This window comes from Fusarium proliferatum (genome assembly GCF_900067095.1).
Source record: "Fusarium proliferatum ET1 genome assembly, contig: FPRO_scaffold001, whole genome shotgun sequence".
NCBI classification, from domain to species: Eukaryota; Fungi; Ascomycota; class Sordariomycetes; order Hypocreales; family Nectriaceae; genus Fusarium; species Fusarium proliferatum.
Window position 1 is genome coordinate 6,241,519 of NW_022194790.1, and position 22,389 is coordinate 6,263,907.

General features: G+C 47.9%; 6 protein-coding genes across 6 annotated transcripts; 2 read left to right on the top strand and 4 right to left on the bottom strand.

Annotated features, from left to right (window-relative positions):
- Positions 1–1,194: 1,194 nt before the first annotated feature.
- Positions 1,195–2,898, bottom strand: FPRO_00039 (uncharacterized protein; the record flags this gene model as incomplete). The annotated part of the gene is made up of 3 exons (XM_031225835.1): positions 1,195–2,296; positions 2,342–2,477; positions 2,538–2,898. 3 exons carry the CDS (start codon positions 2,896–2,898, stop codon positions 1,195–1,197), a joined length of 1,599 nt encoding a protein of 532 aa, XP_031076431.1.
- Positions 2,899–4,006: 1,108 nt separating this feature from the next.
- Positions 4,007–5,334, bottom strand: FPRO_00038 (uncharacterized protein; the record flags this gene model as incomplete). Its single annotated transcript, XM_031225836.1, has 6 exons — positions 4,007–4,344; positions 4,395–4,468; positions 4,525–4,916; positions 4,968–5,044; positions 5,092–5,128; positions 5,176–5,334. The coding sequence occupies 6 exons, from the start codon at positions 5,332–5,334 to the stop codon at positions 4,007–4,009; spliced, it is 1,077 nt and encodes a 358-aa protein (XP_031076432.1).
- A 2,092-nt stretch (positions 5,335–7,426) lies between these two features.
- Positions 7,427–7,849, top strand: FPRO_00037 (uncharacterized protein; the record flags this gene model as incomplete). The annotated part of the gene is made up of 2 exons (XM_031225837.1): positions 7,427–7,477; positions 7,535–7,849. 2 exons carry the CDS (start codon positions 7,427–7,429, stop codon positions 7,847–7,849), a joined length of 366 nt encoding a protein of 121 aa, XP_031076433.1.
- Positions 7,850–8,239: 390 nt separating this feature from the next.
- FPRO_00036 (uncharacterized protein) lies at positions 8,240–17,924 on the bottom strand (the record flags this gene model as incomplete). Its single annotated transcript, XM_031225838.1, has 6 exons — positions 8,240–8,860; positions 8,915–9,687; positions 9,740–11,563; positions 11,621–15,588; positions 15,667–17,520; positions 17,578–17,924. 6 exons carry the CDS (start codon positions 17,922–17,924, stop codon positions 8,240–8,242), a joined length of 9,387 nt encoding a protein of 3,128 aa, XP_031076434.1.
- Positions 17,925–18,341: 417 nt separating this feature from the next.
- Positions 18,342–19,922, bottom strand: FPRO_00035 (uncharacterized protein; the record flags this gene model as incomplete). Its single annotated transcript, XM_031225839.1, has 1 exon — positions 18,342–19,922. One exon carries the CDS (start codon positions 19,920–19,922, stop codon positions 18,342–18,344), a length of 1,581 nt encoding a protein of 526 aa, XP_031076435.1.
- A 1,470-nt stretch (positions 19,923–21,392) lies between these two features.
- FPRO_00034 (uncharacterized protein) lies at positions 21,393–22,268 on the top strand (the record flags this gene model as incomplete). The annotated part of the gene is made up of 2 exons (XM_031225841.1): positions 21,393–21,933; positions 21,985–22,268. The coding sequence occupies 2 exons, from the start codon at positions 21,393–21,395 to the stop codon at positions 22,266–22,268; spliced, it is 825 nt and encodes a 274-aa protein (XP_031076436.1).
- Positions 22,269–22,389: the final 121 nt, after the last annotated feature.

Here is a 22,389-nt window from a genome sequence, read left to right on the forward strand (position 1 = left end):
GATGGCTCCCGTACCATCAAATCATTGGTGGTGCAAGTTGATGGCCAAAATACTACCGCCATCGATAAAGTTGGCCTGCGCCATGAACACATCGGCCGGCAGCGGCGGCGCCAACGAAGAAGAGAGTACAATGTCGTCTGCAAAGCTTGAACACAGGAAGCCCCCGCCAAGAAGTTTTGGGAAGGACGGGAGCACCGTCGAAAGGTCTTGGTAACCTAACGTCATGTTCGGCTAATGTATTACCAGTGCGACATTACAATCAATGGGACATCCATCTTGATCTATGACCCTCCTGCAAGGCTCGGGCCTAGTTTAGCTCTAAGAACGTAATCACCGCCTAGCGCTTATCTTTTCAACGTGCCACGCATAAACCTTATCAACACAGACGGCAAAGACTGAGAGCGAGCCACAAAGTATCAACGCGAGGGATAACAAATATCCCATCGCCAAAATCTGCAAATCTATATGTCGATTAAATAAGCTCATCGCAACCTTAACTCTTCTTAGAAATCCTTGCGACCTATCTCGAAACAAAAGTCCTAGTCAAGTGCCAAGCCCTACTCATACAAGTATTGGTATATTGTTGAACTCTACTGGCATTTCGTATAAGATCCTAGTCAGTTAGCAAAATTATTTAAAGTTGAGGTACTTCTATTCATTTTCACATGTAATGCCGCGTGTTAAATTGGCTGTGGCTTGAGTTGACCGAGCGGCTTTGCATAGAGATGATGATTTGCTATAATGGCATCTATAGCAGCAATCAGCGCTCGTTATATTTCAACTCGATCGATTAGCCAACGCACTCAAATCAATGATATCGTCGAATTTGTCAGTTCAGACAAATCAAATCCCAAACTTCTCAAGTTAAAATGATTCATGAATTACACGTGCACTATGTGGTCGGGCTGATTTTAGGGAATACGCTGATTATCCCGGGCTTTCCCCGTATAGCACCGTGAGAAAGGTTAAGGCTGGCATAACTCTTTCACAGACGCAACAGGCAGGTGCCCATCTATTGGCATCCGGTCTCCCGGTGTGGGCGACGCCTACGAAGTCTTGTGGGCTTTCATTTTTGCTCAAAATAGTTTCGGGCCCAAGCGCTGATGATCCTGCAGGAGGCCCACCAACTTGGATTCTCTGGTACATATACCAGTGAAATTAACGGAAGCGCTTTAGTATTGTTCACATAGAGATCTATCTACAACGCCAGCTGGATGTCTTTTTGGGATTGCCGCCAACATATGTCTGTGTCTTGGGGTACAAACAATGCTGACGCTGAAAGTCAACCCCGTTACTGACAGTGTCGTTAATGAACTTTGTACCCGTTAAACTCGCAGGCGCTTGGCCCTTCTCGACCCAAGCCACCATGGCCGCCAATACATTATGCTGGGGGTCAAAAGGAATACCCGCAGCAGGAGCACCACCGCCTTGACCAACAGCCCAGGCGCCCGGACCAGAGTTGCAATGGAACATGCCTGACATACGGAAATAGCGATAGTAGTCCTGCAGGTTGTTATCGGCAGAGTACATGTGGTTCCAGAAACGCTGGGTGTTGAACTGAGTGATTTGGTTATCCTGACCACCGTGATAGCTCAGTAACTTTCCACCACGTTTCTTGAACTTGGGTAGTTCTTCAGGGTAGGTTCGTATGTCGGAAGGGTTCAGCTCATCCGCTTTTCGGACATCGTTCGTGTTGTAGGTGCTGGCATCCCAGTTGGGGTCATTGTATACAACGTAGCGGAACCAATCTTCAGAATAGCTGAAGGGAGTGCCGGCGATGAGCTTGGATACGGCCTGGAGTTCATTGCCAGGGTTCATGCGAGGAAAGATGAGCTTGCCGTTGGGATAAGTATAAGGAGCGTAGATCTTTTGCAGTTGAGCGATTTGAGCTGCGTTTAAGCAGTTTTTGGGACGTCTGGGGCCGCATTGCAGAGTCTTTGGGTTGAAGAAACACTTGTCTGGTACCTCGATGATTCCATCCTCAACGCCGTCAATCTTGTCGCACTGCCGGAGAACTTCGTCATGGATTAGGCCTTTCCAGGTTTCAATGGGTATGTAGTTGGGTGAGTCTGCAGACCCTGTGATTGGGTAGAACATTGCCCTCTGGCCTTGGAGATTATTGAAGTCAACAGCTGGGCATCCCGCTACAATTCCGTCATAGTCTTTCGGGTACTTCTCTGCGGCCTTGATACCCATGCGACCGCCCAGCGAGCAGCCAATATAGTAATTATGAGCTGGTGATTTGTCGTAGAAAGCTTTTATGAGCTTCTTGGCGGAACGGGTGCCAGTGTGCAGACTTTGATGGTCAGCTAATGGTTCTGAGGAAGATCACAGTACTCACGCTCTGTATGAGAAGTCCTTGATAATGTCGGGATTGTTCAGCATCGTAATACCCGTGGTACCATTATGGCCGTTGTTGGTACCCATGGTGGCGAAGCCATTAGTCGTGCCGTAAGCAAGATCCTCGTACTTGATGCCTAAAGGTCCTGGGTCAGCTTTGCGATAACGCTAAGCTTGTACACTAAGATTTCACTCACATCCATCAATTCCACCATTGCCAGTTGCCAGATATCTCGATCCCTTCCAATCACTGGGCAGCCAAAGCTCGAAGCTGATTGATGACCGCTTTGAGGTAGGGATTTGGAGGGCAATTCGACAGAGGTCGACTGTGACGGCCTGGGAGGCGCGGTTGCATGTCGGGACGTTGTCTGAGAGCTGCAATGTTGTACCAGCGGAAATAAACTCTTGTCGCGTCAAGGTAGAATTGTGAATGTGCTTTGTCGGCTTCAAGGCTAGACATCTTTGGCGGAAGTCCCTATAGTCATCATGACAAACAACAGTAGATATTAAGCAACTGAGTACAACGAAACACCAGCAGAGGTGCAGTAGGAAAGACATTATTGCTCTGCTTGCCTTGACTTGTACCCAACCCGTCAATGCTGTACAACTGCGGCTCAGCCTCGAGTTAAAGAAGCAACGACAAAAAGAGGGAGGGGTGAGATGGGATGACGAACAAATGTCTCTCGGTGACTAATCCTTGTTCCACCGAAATTCCCGAAGCATGACTAGGATAGGCCTTGGCAGGGAGTATGTAATCTTCATAGGCGAGGTGCAGGGGCGCGGCGCAGATGCTGCAGTTCGTGCTCCCCGAGATTGAGGCGGAGATGGAAGATGGAATCGGATGATGACAGGATTTTAATCGGGCGCAACGGGTTTCCTTGTTGGTACATGTGTAAGCACTAAGGAAGTTTATTTCCGGTCCCTTTGGAACTAACAGCAGGGACCGCGATAAAATGCACTGAGATTCATGGGCCTCTAACAATACGCTGATTAATTTTCAGCACTGGCTTTGTACTGTTGATTCTCATTTCTCAAGGCTTGAAGTCACAAGATCCAATCCTTTCAGACCCCCAACTTCCCCACGAGTTATTCGTAGGTACCAGTGTAGCTCAGAGCTTGCCCCGCTGTCTCTATCGAAGCACGGGCTTCAATTCAATCGGACGGGATGTGACAGTTAGCTTGACGTTGGACAGAGATCGTGGGTCCCGTTGGAAAAGGGAACTGTGGGCACAATCAGTTCATCTTGGCAATGTGGAAAAAGCGACATACCTAGACTTATACGCGGTTTAAAGCCAACGAAGGACTATTGGTGGGATCAGACTGCCCGCAAATAAGCCAAGGCGGCACTATCACCCCCGTGCGGATACTAAATTTGACAACAAGTCAGGGTAGTGAACATGGTTGTAGCGGATAGATAACGAGACGAACCTACTGAACCACACGCTTGCTCTACTGACGTCTTGTGATAACGGTAATTTTTCATGTCTGTATGTGATAGGAAAAAGCGATCTTACATCTGCATCTCAATTACCTTTGCAGCCCTATGTAGCTTGACAATTGCGTTATAAACGCCGGTCTTAATACGATGGCAGAAGTCAGGCTAAGATCCAACGTCTTATTCATACTCAACGCATTATAACAGGATCTCTATGTGTCCAAACATATTCTACACATTTTCATGCTTTGTACTGGTATGGCGACCGGGCACAAATAACTCTTCAGTACTGCGGTCTCTGCTCTGCAACTCAATGTTCAACACCTCAGTCTTGGCTGTCCCGATCTTGCTAAAACCTTGACGATCAGCCCTTCGTATTTGGCTTGCGGTTGATGTCATAGCACCTGAGCTGTCCATTCTAGTCCTTCGTGTGCGTGAGGTACTCGTGACGGTCGTCGCTATCCCACTAAAGACAACCTGGAAACAAGGGCGCATCGTCATGATAGTAGACACAATGACGGCCGTGAATATCTCAGCCATGGCGAGAGTATTGGGCGTAGTGTTGTACCCTGACATGGTTAAGATGACGACAAAGCATTAGGATTGGGAATGGACATACAGTGAGGATCAGTAGCAGCTCCCTCGTTCGGCACGTAGATCATCACAACGCGAACCACAGCACAAGCCGTATGTCTATTTCGTCAGCTTGTCAACGTAAAACCCTTCCATCGATAGCTGCGTCAACTTACGCAAGTCCCAAGGCAATGAGAAAGAGGAATTGCCATATCTCCTTTGTCCGATGCCCTGTTGACAGAAGAGCAGGAAATGGTATCAAAACAAGCAAGACAGACGTAAAAGAGTTAATGTAGGCATTTGCTACACGGAACTTGGTGTTGTCGATGCATGTCCCGTCGATATCACCTTGCCAGGCTTTACGGATCGGGTTGCACTGAAAAGTTGATACCAGAGTGCCGCCAGTGTAATAGGCGATGATGACGCCCATCAGTGCAAAATTGGCATACCGTGCAATTTTTGTACTCAATAGAACAGGTTTGCTGAAGATGTTCATATAGATAGTACAAATAGAAAGCTTGATCACGCCTGCTGTCGCCTTGAAAAAGACCTGGTTAAGCCAGAAGCACTGTCCTTGTTAGTGGCGAGATGGAGTAAAGGGAGGTGAGGTGAAATCTACAATCTTCGGCGTTAAAGCTTTCTGGATCTCCGGCGGCAGGTCATCTTTGTGATAACCATAGCCCCATCGGAAGTATGCTGACACTTTGTTAGAGGTGTTTCGTCCACAAACTCGCGACACTTACGGTCTAGGTTAAAGCCAGCAAGACAGATGCTCAAGGACTGAATGATCAGTATGTGATAGAGAACAATACGATGAGCTTACTTACTAGACCAACTATCAATAGGTAATCTGGCAGTCCAATGACCTTCTTCCAGAGACGCCAGGATATTCTCCATGTGACTAAAATAGTAGCACTAGCCAGCAACGTAAGCGTCACGGCTTTGAGCTTGGCCGAGTTGTTAGGCCCTTGGTAGTACTCCGGCATGGACGTGTACTGGAAACTGCAGCTCCGAAGAAGAGAGTTCAAGGCAAAACGGAGAGAAGACCAAGGAACCGGTGCACCTTTATTTAAAACGTAACATGCATGCGCACACTGCCTGCAGCAGTACATTGCAAATAAACAGCCCATTTGACATTTAACCTTAAAGCCGATGAGAACTTTGTTGCGGACAGGGTATTGCCACACACGACAGATGCTGGATCCGCATCCTGGTAGGAGTTCGGACGAGACCATCAATCTGTGACTCGGCAGGCTCGGTTATTTGCATGGATCTTTGCATGCAGATGCTTTTGCATTGCTGCAATACGACGTGTTGGAAAAGGGAAGCTTCCTGTATAATGCATGGTGATTTAGTTCAGCAAGACTGGCGGTTATTGGGTTATTTGGCGGCTCCAAGTCATGTCCCTCTATGATGCACTTCCTCACATAGCAATTAAAGGCCACCTTCAGACTGAACTTTTTACCACAATCTTAACCATATCACTCGCGTGTTTAAGTTGTCTTGTTCCCAAAGATTCTAAATCAGCTTCTTGCAGCCAGAGTGCCAAGATTCCACGACTATTCTGCACAATGGTAGCCATTAAACCTTAAGTGCCACACATTTCTTTACCAACAGGGCGGGAACTTGCAGCTGCCCGAGCTCTTCTCCTTGACCGTTGCCGATCCCATGGAACCAACAATCTCTTTCCCCTGATCAGATATCGGGTTCGGGTTAATTGTCGCCGATACACAGGCATATCTCCTCTACCATTGGCCGCCCACTTCCCTTCTGAAACTCGCTTGCCGGTAATCGGCTCCCCATTGCTTGGCACCTTTTTCCATGAGACTCATTGCGCCAATCATATTGACGAAGCGCGAATCTGACAATCATTCCCCGGCGAGCCAACAAAAATTTCAACAGACCACACTCGTACAGCATGGCTGGGGTTAGAGGTTGTTCCGGCAAGCATGTAACCTTCTTGAACCGGCGTCGCTTCCGACATTCCTCATTTAGTATAGACACCGCACAGGGACTAGGGACGGGACGGAAGGAAGGCCCAGCCGATTCCGCTTTGACAATCAATGGCTCCGGCCTCCAAAAATTTCGGCAATGCAAGGAGTACACAGTTCAAGGCTACTATACTCACCAACGGTCGCATCAACAATTTAGAGTAATACATATGAATGTCCTTGATGAATCCTTCAAAACTAATAGGTATATTATATTGATTACCTTCTATACTTCATAATTAATATGTATCTCGTCCTTGCTATAGAAATTATGCAGTAACTAATCCTAGCCACTATGGCAAGGCTTATTAGCTATAGCTTCAGAAGGTACCCTACACCTAACCTCGAGCTGCATTACTGCCTGCAGCATGTCATGCCTCGCTGCACCTGAGCTTGTATGTACTGTGTCAAGTCGGAATACGCTCCATAGCTTCGAGATGTAGCAGGCATACAGTTTGACCATTTGTATGCTCTGCCGGAAAACAAACCAGCAAGCGATAGATCCATTTTCAAACAGGCCACCAGCATGGTGAGGCAGGTCGTGACCTGCAAATATGGTAAGATGCGCAAAACAGCAAGTATTGCATGCATGTAGATAACATCACAGTCAATGACAGATACATAGCTAGCATTACAACTGAGATGACGACAGACATAGAAATTTTGAAATAGAGCATGAATCCCAGTGATTCACTGACTGACCTCTTAAAATTACACACGAGTGTCAAAGCCAAATATTTTCAAAGGGTGTGTCTCAGGTGCGGTTGCCATCGTTTGGCCCATTAAAACCTGCGCGCTGGACCTCGCAAAGTCAATTGATCTATTTATGGAACGATCAACAGTTGTGGCATTGATTGACTGCTAGTGTCGAGCTGAAATATCTCGACAACAAACACAATCAGTCTAGTGCTGTTGATCAAATGTTGGGACAAATGCCACGTCACAGACTGTCTTACAATTGACGTCAGTGGCATTTGCTGGGGACATATGTACATATATATTGCCGCTTGCTTCACTCCACGCTGCTCATTGCTCGTCATTTAATAACCCAGCCTCTTGAATTCATATTTAAATTACAACTCTTACCATGAACCCAAACACTGAAGTTGTTGATGGCGTACTTGTGACCAAGTGCGATGTATGTAATCCCAATCGGAACATCGGATCCCATTCCTTATTACTAACTGCTCACAAGTACCCCGAACCGACCGCAGAGTGGACAAATGATTACCAGCAAATGGGTGGTGACGAGGTTTGGGGTGAAGGCGGTAAAGTCTCCGAGGTTCTAGAGCGTCACGGGCTGAGTGGTGACATCAAACCCCTCTTCGCCCTGGATGCTGAATCAGGAGCGCCATACACATTGTTCGAGCTCGGCGGAACGTTCTATTTCTTCACTGCATCCGATGATTCTCTTGAACGCATCACCTATCCTACAGGACTTGGGGAAATTCTAGGATATATTGGAGATCCAGATGGCGGACTCAACGATATTTCAACAAAACCACTCTAGAACCTTACAGTCTAGAGAATCAGGCAAGAGCCTACACAAAGAGAACATAAAATGTCTTTGGCACTACTGTCATGCCTCCTACCTTGGTGATTCTCTTTACTAAGTCTTCTGCCGTCTTATACTTCTCTTACCTCTCTACGATTTCTAAAAGATTAGCTGCAAGCCTCAAGAAGTATAGGAAATGTCGCCTTGTATATCCCAGGTACAAATAATGTTGGTACTTGGCTAACTCTACTAAATGTACTAATACCTGCATACCTCTCAAAAAAACCTTTACTAGTACATTGTCTTTTAACCAGTATAAGGATGTAGTTCAGCAGGAACACAAACATGATTTTATTACACTACCGTACCATCTTTATTACTGCTAACTTCGTCTCTGATTTCACTCTATTCGCTTTCCTCATCGCTATCTTCGGCTTCTGCATTCTTAAGCACCGCTACATGATCAGCTTCTGATCTGGTTTCTATAGTCCTTGGCTTGAGTTTAGAAGTAAAGAATGGATGATTTTCAGGAAGACCCCGGTTCTTAATCAGGTATCCCATAGGGGTGTGCGTAATATCAGATGACCGAGACCGATACAAAATCCACTCGGTTAGGAATTTTGAGAGCGATTGAGGGCTGAGAATACTGAAATTGGGAAGGATGTGTTTCCTGGTACGATGAGCATTATCCATTGTCACCAAAGGCTCTGCCCTTTTGCCGACTTTGAGACAGCTGCGTAGCTGCGCAAACTGATCGTAAGGAAGATATAATCGACCGGCCATGATGCCGATCTCAATGCTCAGCCAAGAAGGAATCACAAGCTCCTTCTTCGGAGTCGGTACAGGATAGTAGGCAAGCGTACCAACCTCCAAAAGAGATCTTGTAAATGGGGACGTGTACGGAAGAAGAAAGGTTGTTGGGGTTTGTATCCTACGGAGTATTGGGAGAAGGAGCTCAGCTTCCTCAGGAATGACAATCAAGGCTGTTTCGATGTCAGGTCTCCAGAGTATCCATTCAACTGGTCGCTATATGTACATCATTAGTATATTTAGTCTGACGAGAGTTGCTAGAGGACGTACCATAAGTTGGCGAGAAGCGTCGGCCTTCCAGGTTTGAACTATTCTGGAGAACTCCTTAGAGACAAACAGTTTCGAGGAGCCTCCCTTGATACCATGCTTCAGTCCGAGATAGGTATTGCCAATCAAGTCGAGAGCTGGAATAAAATCCAGGCTATCCAGCCCTACTTCAGGCTCTTCACAGAATTGAACTAGGGCATTTTCGAGGCCCGGAAATGTAAGTGCTGTAAGATGTGTAGGGTTCTGCTTCTCACGAAGCTGGTGAACTTCAAATTCAACTTCTCTTTCCTGCTCCACCTCATCAAAAGCCAAGGAACATGCTCGCCTTTTGTATTTGACTAGATCCGCCTCTAGCTCATGTAGGTCTTTGACAAATTTTTGTAGATGTGTGGAATTGAATGCTTTCAAGGCGGTTGACAATGTTTTCCCCCTTGGCCCGTAGAGCTGTTCCAATATCTGTCCCTCAGGCTGTTGAGTTTCTTGGAGGAGCTTGTCTCTCTTCGTCTTTTTCTGTGAGGACTTTCTGAAATCCAATAGAGCATCTGTACGTCTGCAAAAGTCGAATCCTTGGGCGATGTGCAAGGACATCATATTGTCACTAGCCTCACAACTTTGCTCTAAGAGCCAGTGGACAATGTCGGTAGACTTTAATGGTTGGGAAGCTGCAATCTTTGGTCTATGGACGGATCGAAGAGACAAAACACTTGTATACACCTCTGGAGGGGCAATAAATGCGATTGATTGCGTTGTCGCGAGTTGTCTCAATCTCATTGCAGCTATGATGGTTAGCCACATACGATTGACAGATTGTTTGTTTTATGCACTTACCTTGCGTTACCTGGTCTTTAGTCGAACCAATTCCCAATGTCACAGCTCCCTGGGCATATATTGGAAGCTTCAAGTCAGTCCCGCGCGTGTGAGCCTCGTCGATATAGACTACACATTCGTTGAGATTGTCTACAAAGGAACTAGCCAGAAGTGGCACGGGAGACTTTTGAAAACGAGCTCGTACCATAATACGGCTGTCTTTATCAAAATACACCGCCCCCTGGGCTTTGTGATGGACATCAAGCCAGGCCGCAGCCAGTTGGTCGTTCTCCATCTCAAGGATCTGGGCCCCAGCGTCTATCAAGATATTGATCCCGTTGTTCTGGAGCAGTCCCAATATCCCAATCTCATTGAGATGCCGTCCGTGTGGATCAATAGCTTGATAGCATCTTTGGTTGCGTGGCTCCAGCAGATGTACCAGAACTTCAGCGTTGGTTTGTATGAGAGTGGACAGATCGTCTTGACGAATCGTACGCGGCAGTATGTTTTTGTTGTCGTTGGTCCCACTGAACCCTGTTGTCATACCTTGCCGTATCATACTCTCGGATAGCAGGGGGATGTCCCAGGCTGAGGCTTGGAACTTTACCCCAAACTGCTTGGCGTGTTGCGGAAACGCAAAGTTATTCAAGAAATGATTGACGGCATGCTTCTCGAACCTTAGGTATTGCCAGAGAAGAGTGACCTGAGCCTCGTCTTCCATCTCCAGCTGATGCCAATGTTCAAGGTGTTCAGGAAGGTGTCTTGAGGACGCAAAGCGTTGATAGTGTGAGGAGGGATCTTCAGAATTGCTGATTAACTGAAGACTCTGGAGAAGCTGAGATTTGTTCAAACCAGCGTGGTAAAAGCTCAAACATGTGAGAACAAGCGCCGTATCTGGGTGACCGTACTCGGCAGTTTGCGAAGGGATTCCTTTAGCTTCGAATGGCACTGCAATGGGAGCTCTGTCCGGATGAAGACCGTACTGAACATTCCACGACTTCTTCAGACAGAGAATCAACAACCGCTGGGGAATGAGCCCGTGAAGAAGATAGAGAGTCTTTCTACCAGAGGGTTCATCATTCAATGACCCAATTGCATCTCCCCAGATAGATGCGGAAGGTTGAGTAGTTGAGAGTAGCAGTTTGACGGGGCTTGTGGCATCCAGGCTATTATCAGCTTTGAATTGAACATGTGAGAGTCGACCATGACAGACATCATCCACTAGAAGAGCGTTAAGATGGTCTTCCACCTCAGAACGCAGGAGGTGAATGACAGGAAAGCCCCGGTGTCGTCGCCATACCTGCACCCCATCTTTAAACTTGGCCTGAAGTTGGGGTACATGAGATTCAACCAAATATAGCATATCTTCGATAACATGCCACCGTTGAGGATGACCATCAATCATGGTGGGTATACCGCTTGGATATATCAGCTGAGTCTTTGGCGAAAGAGTGAGATCAGACTCATCGAGGACATCTCTACTCGATGATTCCAACCATGCTTGGATGTCCATCATTTTCTGCGCTTTCTTTGCTTCTTTGTCGGCCAGCTTCTGGAGCCCACTTAGCTTGAAGGAAAGTAGGTGTTCTGGCAAGCACAGCATGACTCCTCCTGATGCGAGAGTTCTCTTGTGAAGGCTTTGGTAAAGGTCTAGAGCTTGGTCATCGGTAGGTGATCGTCGAGCAAAGGGTATGTGGCAAACTTCTCGACCAACCAGCCCACCAAGTCGGCTCTGCATCATTTGCGCTGTCTGGAGGAGAAGGGCTCGGGGCACAACCAGTCGGCACAGATTCTTCGTGTCTGCCAACATTATTGCAGCCATGGGCATGATGCAAGAAGTTTTACCTACAGTAATAGTCAGTTCCGCGATTCTTTATGATGTGATTAGTAACATGTGCAAACCTTGACCCATGTTCATCTGTAAAACAGAATTCGACATCGATGATGGTGAGATAATAGCATTGGCCACTTCGAATTGGACAGGTCGAATCAGCATGTTGCTGTCGATCTCTAAGAGAAGCCATTCTGGGTACTTGAGCGGGCTCCAATTGGAGTGTCCCTCTGTCTCAAAGTTCTCCTCCAACCATCTATCATCTCCGCGAAGAATTGCATCTTCTATCCGCAGGTAACGCTGAAGGCGTGTCATAACTACCCCATACTCCACTATTCTGTTAACCAATGCACGAGGGACTAGCAATCTATTGCCATTTCTTAGCTGTTCAAGAATAGCAACTGGTGAGAAGCAAGGCCAAAGATGGCCTTTTGAAAGCCACGCGAAGCCCTCATCACCTTGCGAAACCGAATTCTCGATTTCCTCTCCTTGCTCTCGTAAGAGATGGCGACATTGAGTAATACCCCTCTCGACTGAAGCAATGTGTGGTCTGCTATAATGTACTTTTCGTGTCTGTTGCGCTAGAGCCAAAGCGTTGAGTGACACTAGAAGGTCCTCCCCATAGGCCCGTTGTGAAGCGAGCTTTGAAGAGACGAGTCTCTGTATAATCCCTTGGAGGATGTTGAACTCGGGTCTTTGAGCTATATGTAACTCTGACACCTGGCTCTTGGGATTGGGGTTATAGCTTCCAACCAAAGACTGGTCATTTTCTTCTAGCCAAGATTGAGAGTCAGCGCCGGGCCTGTCGTGGATTTTATGCCTCGAAAACAAGTCAGTCATCGAAGTTTGAACTATATAGCATTCTCTGGGACCCTCTGAGTTTCTGCCTCCCAGATGTGTTGGTTTCAAAGTCCAGACGTCTTGATATGTCTTTTGCTGCGTCGTCGATTGATCGCCTATCAACCTGTCTGCTGCGGTCTCCAGCTCAAGGAGATAAGCAGATAGCTCCCAATTACACTTCAGTCTGCGAAGCTCGGGGTAGAGTCTCTGCCATGTTTTCTTTAGGCTGAAGTCCCTGGTGTTCACGTTTAGGTCTTTGACTGATAGTTCGAACTCTTGTCTTGAAAGAGGTGGATTTGGCCACATCTTGAGCATACGGGACGTGATTCTTGACGCCGCATCTGTCTTAGGCTTGTCATGGAGCACTGGGCCACTATAACCGTCATCGAGTGGTTCTGGTAGCACTAGCGACTGAACCACATCCTTGGACGGCTTTTCAAAATGGCGGAAGTTTGTGAACAGGGTATGGCTAGGCGGCTGGATACGACTAAACCTATTGCTTTTAAAGAGCGCCACAAGCCACATTATCACGACGATGTCAACGTCGTCGCTGAACGCTAACAAGGCTAAGGAGAAATGGCTCTCGTAAGTTCTTGCCGGGTCTTTTTCATGGAGCTTCCGAACAAGTTCCCCCCAAAGTTGTGGCGCTCCAACCTCTAAGCTCGCTGCTAGATCGATATCTGATAAGGACTCCTTGACACCAGGAAATGTGTTCCACCTTTCCAAAATTGGAGCAAGCTTGGAAAAGCGAATTGCACCAGTACCAGATTCCATCATCGCACGAATGGTCTGATAAACTCGGCAGCTCTTCACAGATGACTTTCGGTCTCTAATAGGGACGAAGTGATCTGTTTGTGCCGCCTGAGAAAGAATCGTCGAATCAGAATCAAAGCACACACGCTCATAAATCTGTCTTCGAAAACGGCCTCTGATTTGCAAGCGAGCCACAGACGCGTTATATGACACATTTTCCTGCTGACTTTGTGTCATACTGAAGATCTCTAGGTCCCGTGACCGACGTTCAATTAGAGCGACTAGAGGAGCCAAGTCTTCATGTTGGATAGTGGAAGTTAAATGCTGATCCCATCGGACCTTCTGATACAGATTGATGCCTGGGGGGTAGAGAGTTCTTTCCGGCGATAGAGACTTGATGACAGACAGCATTCTCTGTGGGAAGCCCGCCAAAGGAGTCCAAGGCTGACTGCGAGGCGAGAGCAGACAATGGCGAGCCTCCTCTGTTCCTGTCTTTCCAGTCAAGTCATCTAGTAGTGGGAAAGAGGTTAGTGCATGTATTGCTGCCTTGAGGTAAAGAAGAAGCGGCTCGGGTGGGCAGTCTAGTCGGCCTAGGACTGAGTTGAGTGTGTATTTAGCATACACTCCTTCGTTGGAAATCCTGACAGCGACATGGATTCCGTCTCTCTGCCATTGGATGTTCCCAATTGGGATAAGAACACTTCTTCTTTCAGGGTTTGAGATATCGCGTAGAGTGACTCGACTGCGTAGCCCGTGGAGCGTCCCAATATCTTGCTGAGGGTCCACCTCAGCCTTGAGCTGAGGGCAGTACAGTAAACCTCTCTGGTTGACCTGGAAGCGGATCTCCAAGCGTTTGAGCTCAACGGATAACTCTCCATTGGCAGGTTGGTATATAGTCAACCTCTTGAAGTCTTCAAAATCTTGGAAAATAGTGCCGATTTTTCTTCCAATCTCCGAGTTTGGCTCAACAAGACTGGCCCCCGTATTTCTAGTGGCTCTTCGCTTTCGGATGTCGAGTATCCAGTTCGATAACTTGCGTCTCCAGATCCGTGGTTTTCGACGCATCTCGAGATTTCCGGTACTCAAGTCCAACCAGTGCACGCAGTCGTCAACTAGGTCTGCAGGTAAGTCCCAGCCCATGGGACCTTTCAACATGGAGCGTGGGACGAATTGAAGAATGGAGCCTCTGAATAGAGCTTTAATGGTTAATTTACTATCCCTGATCCCGACGTGGATTTGGTGTCCTTCCATTTCGGTAAGGACCTGATAGTCCAAGAGCCCGGATGGCCGTGTTAGTAAGTGTCGCTCCTCGAAAAGCTCCTTCATAGATTCATCATCTCTAATCTCAAGAGGAAGCCTTCCCAGGGGCTTTTGATCCACTAGCAGATGACCTTGAAGTATATGATAATGTACTCTCTGTGAAGCCAATGAGCCACTAGGGGTGGTTTGAGATGAAATCCACGAGGAGTGTTTGCCTGGAAGTTTCTTCCACGGGGAGTAAGACCTCTTAGCGAGAGCGCTGGCATTGGCCCATGTCTCATTAATTGCCTTCTCTACCAGGCCAATGTCGCTCTTCACCCACTTCTCGACGATTGTCCTCATCTGATAACAGGCAGACATGTCTTGGGCAAGAAGGCTGCGCAAGTGAGTGGGCAATTTATCCGAAGTATCAAGCAGGTTCTCCTGAAGTGCGATTGACGATCGGAAGAAAGGCAACGGATCATCTTTGAGCACAGTTGCTTCAAAGTCATCATGACCCAAACATCCCCAGAATGTCTGGCGACAGAGTAACGCGGCCCAGAAAGCAAAGGTAGCGGCCTTGCCGGCCAGGTCGCCGTCAAGCGTTGATCTGACCTCATGCTGTAATTGCAGAATCCAGTTTGAGGTGATAGAACGGGCTCTCAACAGCAGTTCATGAGCCTGTACTTTGAATGCTGGCGGGCAAAGGTGATATAGCCGAAGACTAAATATCACAACGGTACTCATCCGATCGACTTGTCTCCAATTCTGTTCCATTGTATCCATCCAAGCCTCGAGGCGCTCTTTCAGTCTACAACAGAACTTTTCACTGTTGAAGAAACTGTGAACTTCACGCAGTATTCCTTCTTCCAGTGCAGCTGGGCCGGCCTGCATAGCAAGGCGATGGAAGAAAGAATTTGTAGCTCTACTACTAAAGTCGAAATTGGAAGCTGCCATTTCCTTCAGGATCTCGAGCCAGCGTCGACCTCGTGCAGAAACTGCTCGCTGGGAAGCACAGAAATCGTTACCAGATGTAGATTGCGGTCCCATTGATTCGCTTGCTACGATCTCGTAAGAAGAGGGATGGTGTAGAAGCAGGCCTAGTACTCCTCTTGGCGTTTCATATGGATCCGGGAGGCCTTGTGGAAGCCAAGGACCTAAAAGGTGCTGATACCAAGGGATCTTAGGGAGTTCGTCCGCCCAAAGCCTTGATACAGTATCATAGTATGACATCTCGGCTCCAAAGGGAAAGGTGACCTGGTTAGGCGTTTTAGGTCATTTGAACTTGCCATAGTGAGTTTGGCGGAAGGACTTCTTGCGCGAAGCAAGCGTGAAGATGTTATTGGCCACTAGGGAAAACTTCTTGAGATTGGTGACATCTTCAAGGAGCAGTTTGGGGACGGCCTTGGTGCTTGCATGAACCGTGGTACCCAGAAGATACAACCGCCAGGTTGCTGTACGATAGGCAGATAAGTACTGAGGGCTAAGTAGCTCAACAAGGATTGCTGCCCGTTGGGCATTATGCTGGTCAGTATCCGCTGATGGGAGAAAGTCTTCATGAACGCTGATCTTGAGCTTTCTTCGCTGCCAGAACTTCGGACATCTTCGGCAGCCATGGACAATCTTTTTGCCGTCAGGTGATACGGTACATGTACAGGTAAGGTCGTTCATTGACTGTGTCAAGCTGTCATACCTTTTCGTCAGCCGTTCTAGCTTGGATAGGGTTGATCTTCGGGCCGTCAATGAAGCATCGTCAATCAACGTGGCGGTTATCAACATCTGGTGACCAGCCGCAGTGGAAGCGACATATCTGGCGGGAAACGACGACGCTTGTCTGGGGGCATCGAAGATTGTACCCTGGCCTTTTTTGTGTGAAGCCACACGCTTGCGAATGTATTGCTGTACTCGTAACAAACGCTTCATCTCGTCCCTGGTCATCAGGCAAAGTACATCCAATGCATCAGGAATGAACAAGGGATGATATTCTTTGAGCAATGGACACGTAGAGGTTGCCGCTTCGTCCATGTTTGTCCAAAGCTCGAAAAGTCTGAGAAGGTGGCGACTCATCAGAATCGAGTCATTGTCGAAGGTTTCTCCCACAATGCTAAGTAGATCCACAATACCCATAGAAAGTGATATGCACAGTTGTTGCGGTTTCTGCGAGCCGGTTGTCATTTTCATAGCCACAGCGTTCTCACTGTCCTGAAGGGAAATATAGCGGTCGGCCAGACGACCAACTTCGAGAATTGTTCCCTCTTGTACCTTGGGCAAATCCTCTGAGCTAGTACGGGATATAGGATTGAACTTTTGCGACAGCTGAGCTTTCAGAAAGGTCTCACTATTATCCAGTCTCATGTATAGATCAGCTTCTGGAACGCGACACGGAAGAGTTGGAATGCGGCGAGTAACTCTGGCCTTGAAGTCATCCCATTGTAACGAAACTCGTTTTGTTACATGCTTCACAATGTTCTCAATCTCTCCCGACGTAGAAGCGAAAAGTTGGTCATACAATGGGCGCAAAAACGGTGGAGACGCGGTGCTGTCCGCTTTGAGTTTTGCCATGCGGCGGCAGAGCTTTGATCGAAGCTGCAACGTCATCTCGGGGTGCAGGTGTTCAACACAGTCGTTGAAAAGCTCAGCCAACATGGCGCAGATAATAAACTTGTAATAGACTCGTCCCTCGCCGGCACATTTGTGGTCTAGCATTTCTCGTAGCATGCGCCTCAATGCTACACGGAGAACTAGCCAGTACGGCGAGCGCCTCCAGGGAATCTCAGATGATCCCAAAACAACGTCATCCCGAACTTTCTTACCGACCGACTGAACTTGTACGCCACTCCCAAGCCCCTCCAAAAGTGACATGAGCATGTCAATTACGAGGGCAGGATCCGTGGAGTCGCGGGATTCGGCAATTGATTGTCCGCCCTTGGAAGCCCTCGCCGCGAACTGATCAAAGGATTCATAGCTTGCCTGTGCCAAAAACTGGGACAGGTTTCTCATGAAGGACATGTCGCTGAAAACGTTGAGTGGGACTTGGACTGAACGATGGGGAAATTCCCACGTAAGGCCATTGTTTGCTGCGAGAACATCTTTAACCGGCGCATCGGTCTGAAATGCTTCGAAAACGACTGTTTCTTCACTATTATATGGTCAGCTAATATGTCTCCACCACTAGTAATGGCTTTCAGAAACCGACATGTCATTGCGATGGATTAGCAGAGCAGCATTCTGTTGAGTGACGAACAGAGCAAGCCACATGTTTTTCTCGCCGCTAGCGATGCTTTGAAACAACTCCAGAAGTTCGTGGCTGATCAGTTGGCCCTGGTTCAGAAATGCTGTAGCTTTCATGGAGCTGATTAGGACGTTCCAAGTGTCCTGGTCATGATCGTTACTGAACTTGGCCAAAGCGCGCCAAAGCCGACTTCCAAGATCATAGGCCAGGCCAGAATTATCCGCGTCGTTTCTACTAGGTAGTTTGGAAGGAAGAACTATGTGATAAAAGACTGCTTGAAGTAACGCTTCTGGCTCGAGAGTTGTCGACATCTTCAAGTAGCTGACTGTTGAGGAATATTTTGGTAGGTTCAGGGTTTCCTGGCAAACAAAGTAAGCAAAAGTAAAGAGGCTGTTGTTTACCCAAGTGTGATCAGGCACAAAGCGGGGAACTCATGTTGGTAGGCCTCCTGCAGGATACGGTATGTTGGTTGTAAGTCATAGAGGCAGCGGCAGCCACAAAAGTAACTGTGGCTAAGAGGCTCACTAGCCACACTACAGAGTGTATGTTAACTCCAATAAGTGGTTCTGATTATCGTCTGTTATCGGGGTGTAGGGTAACGTCATATAAGGTCAATACTTTAATAGTCCTCTGGCGTCGTTAATGCTAACATACGCAAAGAGCAGTGCCGGTATTTTGGTCAATTGTCTTCAACGATAAACATCGTCTTGATAATTCCTGTTGGATATTTACAAAAACTCCACTATCGGCTCTTTCACAGGCTCCTGTAATTTATCCCCACCAAACTCACGCGACTGGATCTGGACGTGGAACTTGATCTTCTCTTTATCGTCAGCGTTGCCTTTCAACACTTCCATTGTCTTGTCGTCGATAGCAATAAACGAGTTCTCGTCCAAATGATCCTGACAGTTGCGGCACGCCGCAACGTTCCATCGGCTGAGTACGGCTTCGCGCCCGACTTCAACCTTTTCACCACTAGGCAATTCAACGTGGGTGCGGATGACGAAGGATCCGGCGTAATCTGCACGACTGACATTGTGCACCCGTGCGATATTAGCAATGGGCTCAGTAGGTGGCTCAAAACGGGCTGGATCATTGTCAAGCGAGCCAGGACCATAGCTGTATCCAAGTTCATTGATGTCTGTCACGTCATTCGAGGTATAGAAACCGCCGCCAGGCTTCTTGAAAGGATCCAATGGACTGTTTGTGTCCAGAGCTGTACCCTTGGGGAAGGTTGGGTCACCCAGGCTAATGGTGCCCTTCTTGCCAGCTTCGACTGTCAGACTGCCATTGGCTGTCTTATCATGACGGAGCTGCCACTGCCAGAAGGTATAGTCAATGAAGGCGTGGTGGAGGTAGAAGATGGGGTCGAAGGCGGCTGTCTCATTCTCGCCCATGTCACCGTTGGCACCAAGGATTGGATCAGCGTTATAATTGCCTTTCTCATAGAAGCCGCCAAGCGCAAGGTGAATGGCGTTGTGAGGCTCCTCGAGGGCGACACCATAGTGCGGCTCGCCATGATTTTCAATTATCCATTCTGCCATGGAGGCCTTGTTGGAGAAGACGGTGTAGTTCGGCGCCTTGAGGCAGATCTGAAAGCGAGAGTAGACCGAGTAGGTGTCGGGAAGTGTGGTATCAGGATCGCCGTCGGGTGTGATTTTGACCGTACCATCCATCCAGGCTTTGACATTGGAATTGAGGATCTTGGTGTTGGTCTTATGATCCATGTACTTTGCATTGTGCCTGTCGGTATCGATTTTGTCGGCGGGGTTTCCAACGAGGCCGGAAAGTGGGTAGCGAACAGTCGTATAGCCGGCAGGCTTGGTGTACCGGCTCGCGTCCCTAGTGCTATGGTTGTCCTCTAGGCCCTTCTGAAGCGTGTACGAGAACAAGGGGTTGTCTGTCTTGCCATCAACAGGGAAAGGCAGCTCGCGAGCAGTGACGAACCAGGGGATGGGATTCTCGGCCGTTCCATGCGTGACACACTCGTCCCAGAACGGCAAAGCCAGATCTGGGGCCTCAGGCAAAGCATTGCGGAGTGCATTCTCTAGACGATACAGATAGGCTCTGTGCCAGGTTGGAAAGAGAACGGTCTGGTGCTGGCAGTATCCGCCCCACCAATCGGGGTTTGTAGGATCTTCCTTGACGAAAGGCTCGCCGTGATAGCCAGCAATGACGAAGAAGGAGTCCGGATCATCAACTGGAAGGGCTTGGATCTTGCGAAAAGCCCTGACGAGGTTCTCCAGCTGGGTTCTATCACCACTGTCATAAAGACTGACAAGTTCTTGAAGAGAGCGACGGACGCGCATGATGGCTTATGGTAATAAAGATTGATATGCTGATGTTGTTGAGGAGTAGATTGGTGATATTGACATTCATGCAGTAGACATCCTGATTTTTATACCTGATCGCATATTTGAGTCTAATCTCTTGCTACACTGCTACGCAACAATAGTATGGCAACTTTCTCGAGTGTAGTATATCGTTGAGGGTGATCAGGCTCCTTTCGGTCAATCTATGTATTATGGCATGAAAGTGGCGAGCTCAAGTGAGACACAGGCAATACGTGCGGAGTTCCCCAACCAGCAAATCATTGATCAGCCACATGGCGGTGACAGCAGATTGGAAGCTGAAAATTCCGGAGGTTTATCTCCTTCCGGCGACTTGACTCAGTATTCACAAAAGTCAACTGTCTTGGCCCTCGTTAATTGGCAAATACCAGACATCAACGTAGCTTTGCTCTCTAAAGCAACTTCTGCAGAAGCATGGTGCAGTATGACAGCTGACAGAAGGAGTGAGACAATATGCTCTTCTTATGGAAAGGTAGCTCAATAGTGCGTCCTTGTGGCATACCTGAAAGAATCTAGATGTATCTATTCTTGGAATATTGTTGAGATGGCGCAAAAGACATGGTGACTGGAGATGCTGTTAAAAGCCAATAGATAAGGCTCGACCCTACCGCGATCGATAGCTTGATGCAGCCCCACTTCGTTACCCCGCGTTTTGTGGGCTATTGTCACATTTCTGGATGCTTCAGCCAGCCTCACTAGCTCAGCTGCCGCATTGGTATGTCGTTCAGCCAGCCTTTTACCTCTGGCTTCCAAATCTGGCAGCACTAGGGCCGGACAGTGGCATTAGTTTCGGTATGTAGGCAGACGCTTTTGGCGAAATAGAACTAGATATCTGGCACGCTAGCACTTGAGTGGTGCCGGGTAATCAGTAGTCGCATGAACCATTGATCCCCTAACCATAAAGACTTACTGCCGTAGTGAATATGCTGCATTAGCTTATCTTGTCTAGTCTTGTTCAATTCAAATATGCAGATGTTACTGATACAACCTTTCGGCGGGTCTCGAAGGGCCGTATAGCATCATCTGCAACTTGTTTAGTTAATTTGTAACTGACAAGACATGATACAACGATCTTGGTGGCTTGATATTCCGGACGCTATTGATCGTACGATCCGTTAGCTGACCTTATTGTGATGTAGCTGGTGGCGATTTATGTCTCAGGATTGGTCCAGACCCTCAGCCGCAGATGACTTGCCAAGATTTTCTCTAGATAGTGATCGGGAGCTGTTGGATTGGATATTGATCACCTTGGGAAGTTCAAAGTACATTTATGTATAAGAAGCATCTTCCTTCGTGACCAAAAATGCTCATCATCATCTCCAGCACAGCCTTTCAGACCAATCTTCTACCTTCTCTTCACTCTTCCCACTCACGAAATCAAACAAGCTGGATAAGTTGCAGTGGTGTGGCACTGATTTCAGTTCCACAATGGCTTCTGAAGGTCCCTCGACCAAGGAGATCCTCCTTGATGCTGTTGAGCAAACAATCGGAGCCGACTTTCTCAAGACCATCGAGCCTACCGACGTCTCCAACGTCGACGAAAATGTCAAAGGCCCCGCTATTACTCAGGTTCCGGTATGTAGCACCCAGCTGCCCGTCCCTCCGGTTTTCCAAGAAGCTATGGAGCGAAAGAATGGCTTGTGGGATATAGTCGTTGGGCTGAAGGAGCACATACCTCGCTGGGTTCCTGGATCAGTTATCAAGTGGGCTGCCTGGCGAGCCGGTTTCAAAAGTCAAGAAGACGCCGACTACGCTGCTCAGCAGCTCGAAATTGCTGCACAGAAATGGAATGAAGCTAATGTCGGCGTCACTTTTGAATGGGTTCCGCTAGCCAAGGATGCTACCTTTGTTTTGACCAACGGTGGTGCCAATGGAACAACTCTTGCGAGAGCCTTCTTTCCCAACGGCGAGGATCTCAACTACGTATTTGTGTACTCTTATGCATTCAGTCAAGAGTGGAAACCACACAGTAAGTCCTTAAAATAGCCTTGATATGAGTTTCAAAGCTGACGATCTGCAGTGTGGAATGTCTTTCTCCACGAACTTGGGCATGTCATTGGCCTGCGACACGAATTTGCCATCGGAGACGTACGTGATGAGATGACTGCAGATAGAGAGGGCGAGAGGGCCGTCCGTATTGGTGCGCCTGATCCCATGTCAGTCATGAACTACCGCAACGAGCCGCCGCAGCTCCAGCAGTCCGACATCGAGTCAACACGCAAATTCTATAGCATGACCGAGGACGCTAACGGCAAGAACCCCAGTATTGGCATGACACAGGTCATTGATTACACCCCGCGATGAGCTAGTAGTTGAGAATTTCGAGAGAAAGTCTAAGAGATAGTTTAAATAGCGCCTTTCTATTAACAGAGTCTCTAAATTACCTTGAAACTGTCTCTCTAAAACGTCTATGTTATTCAATCTA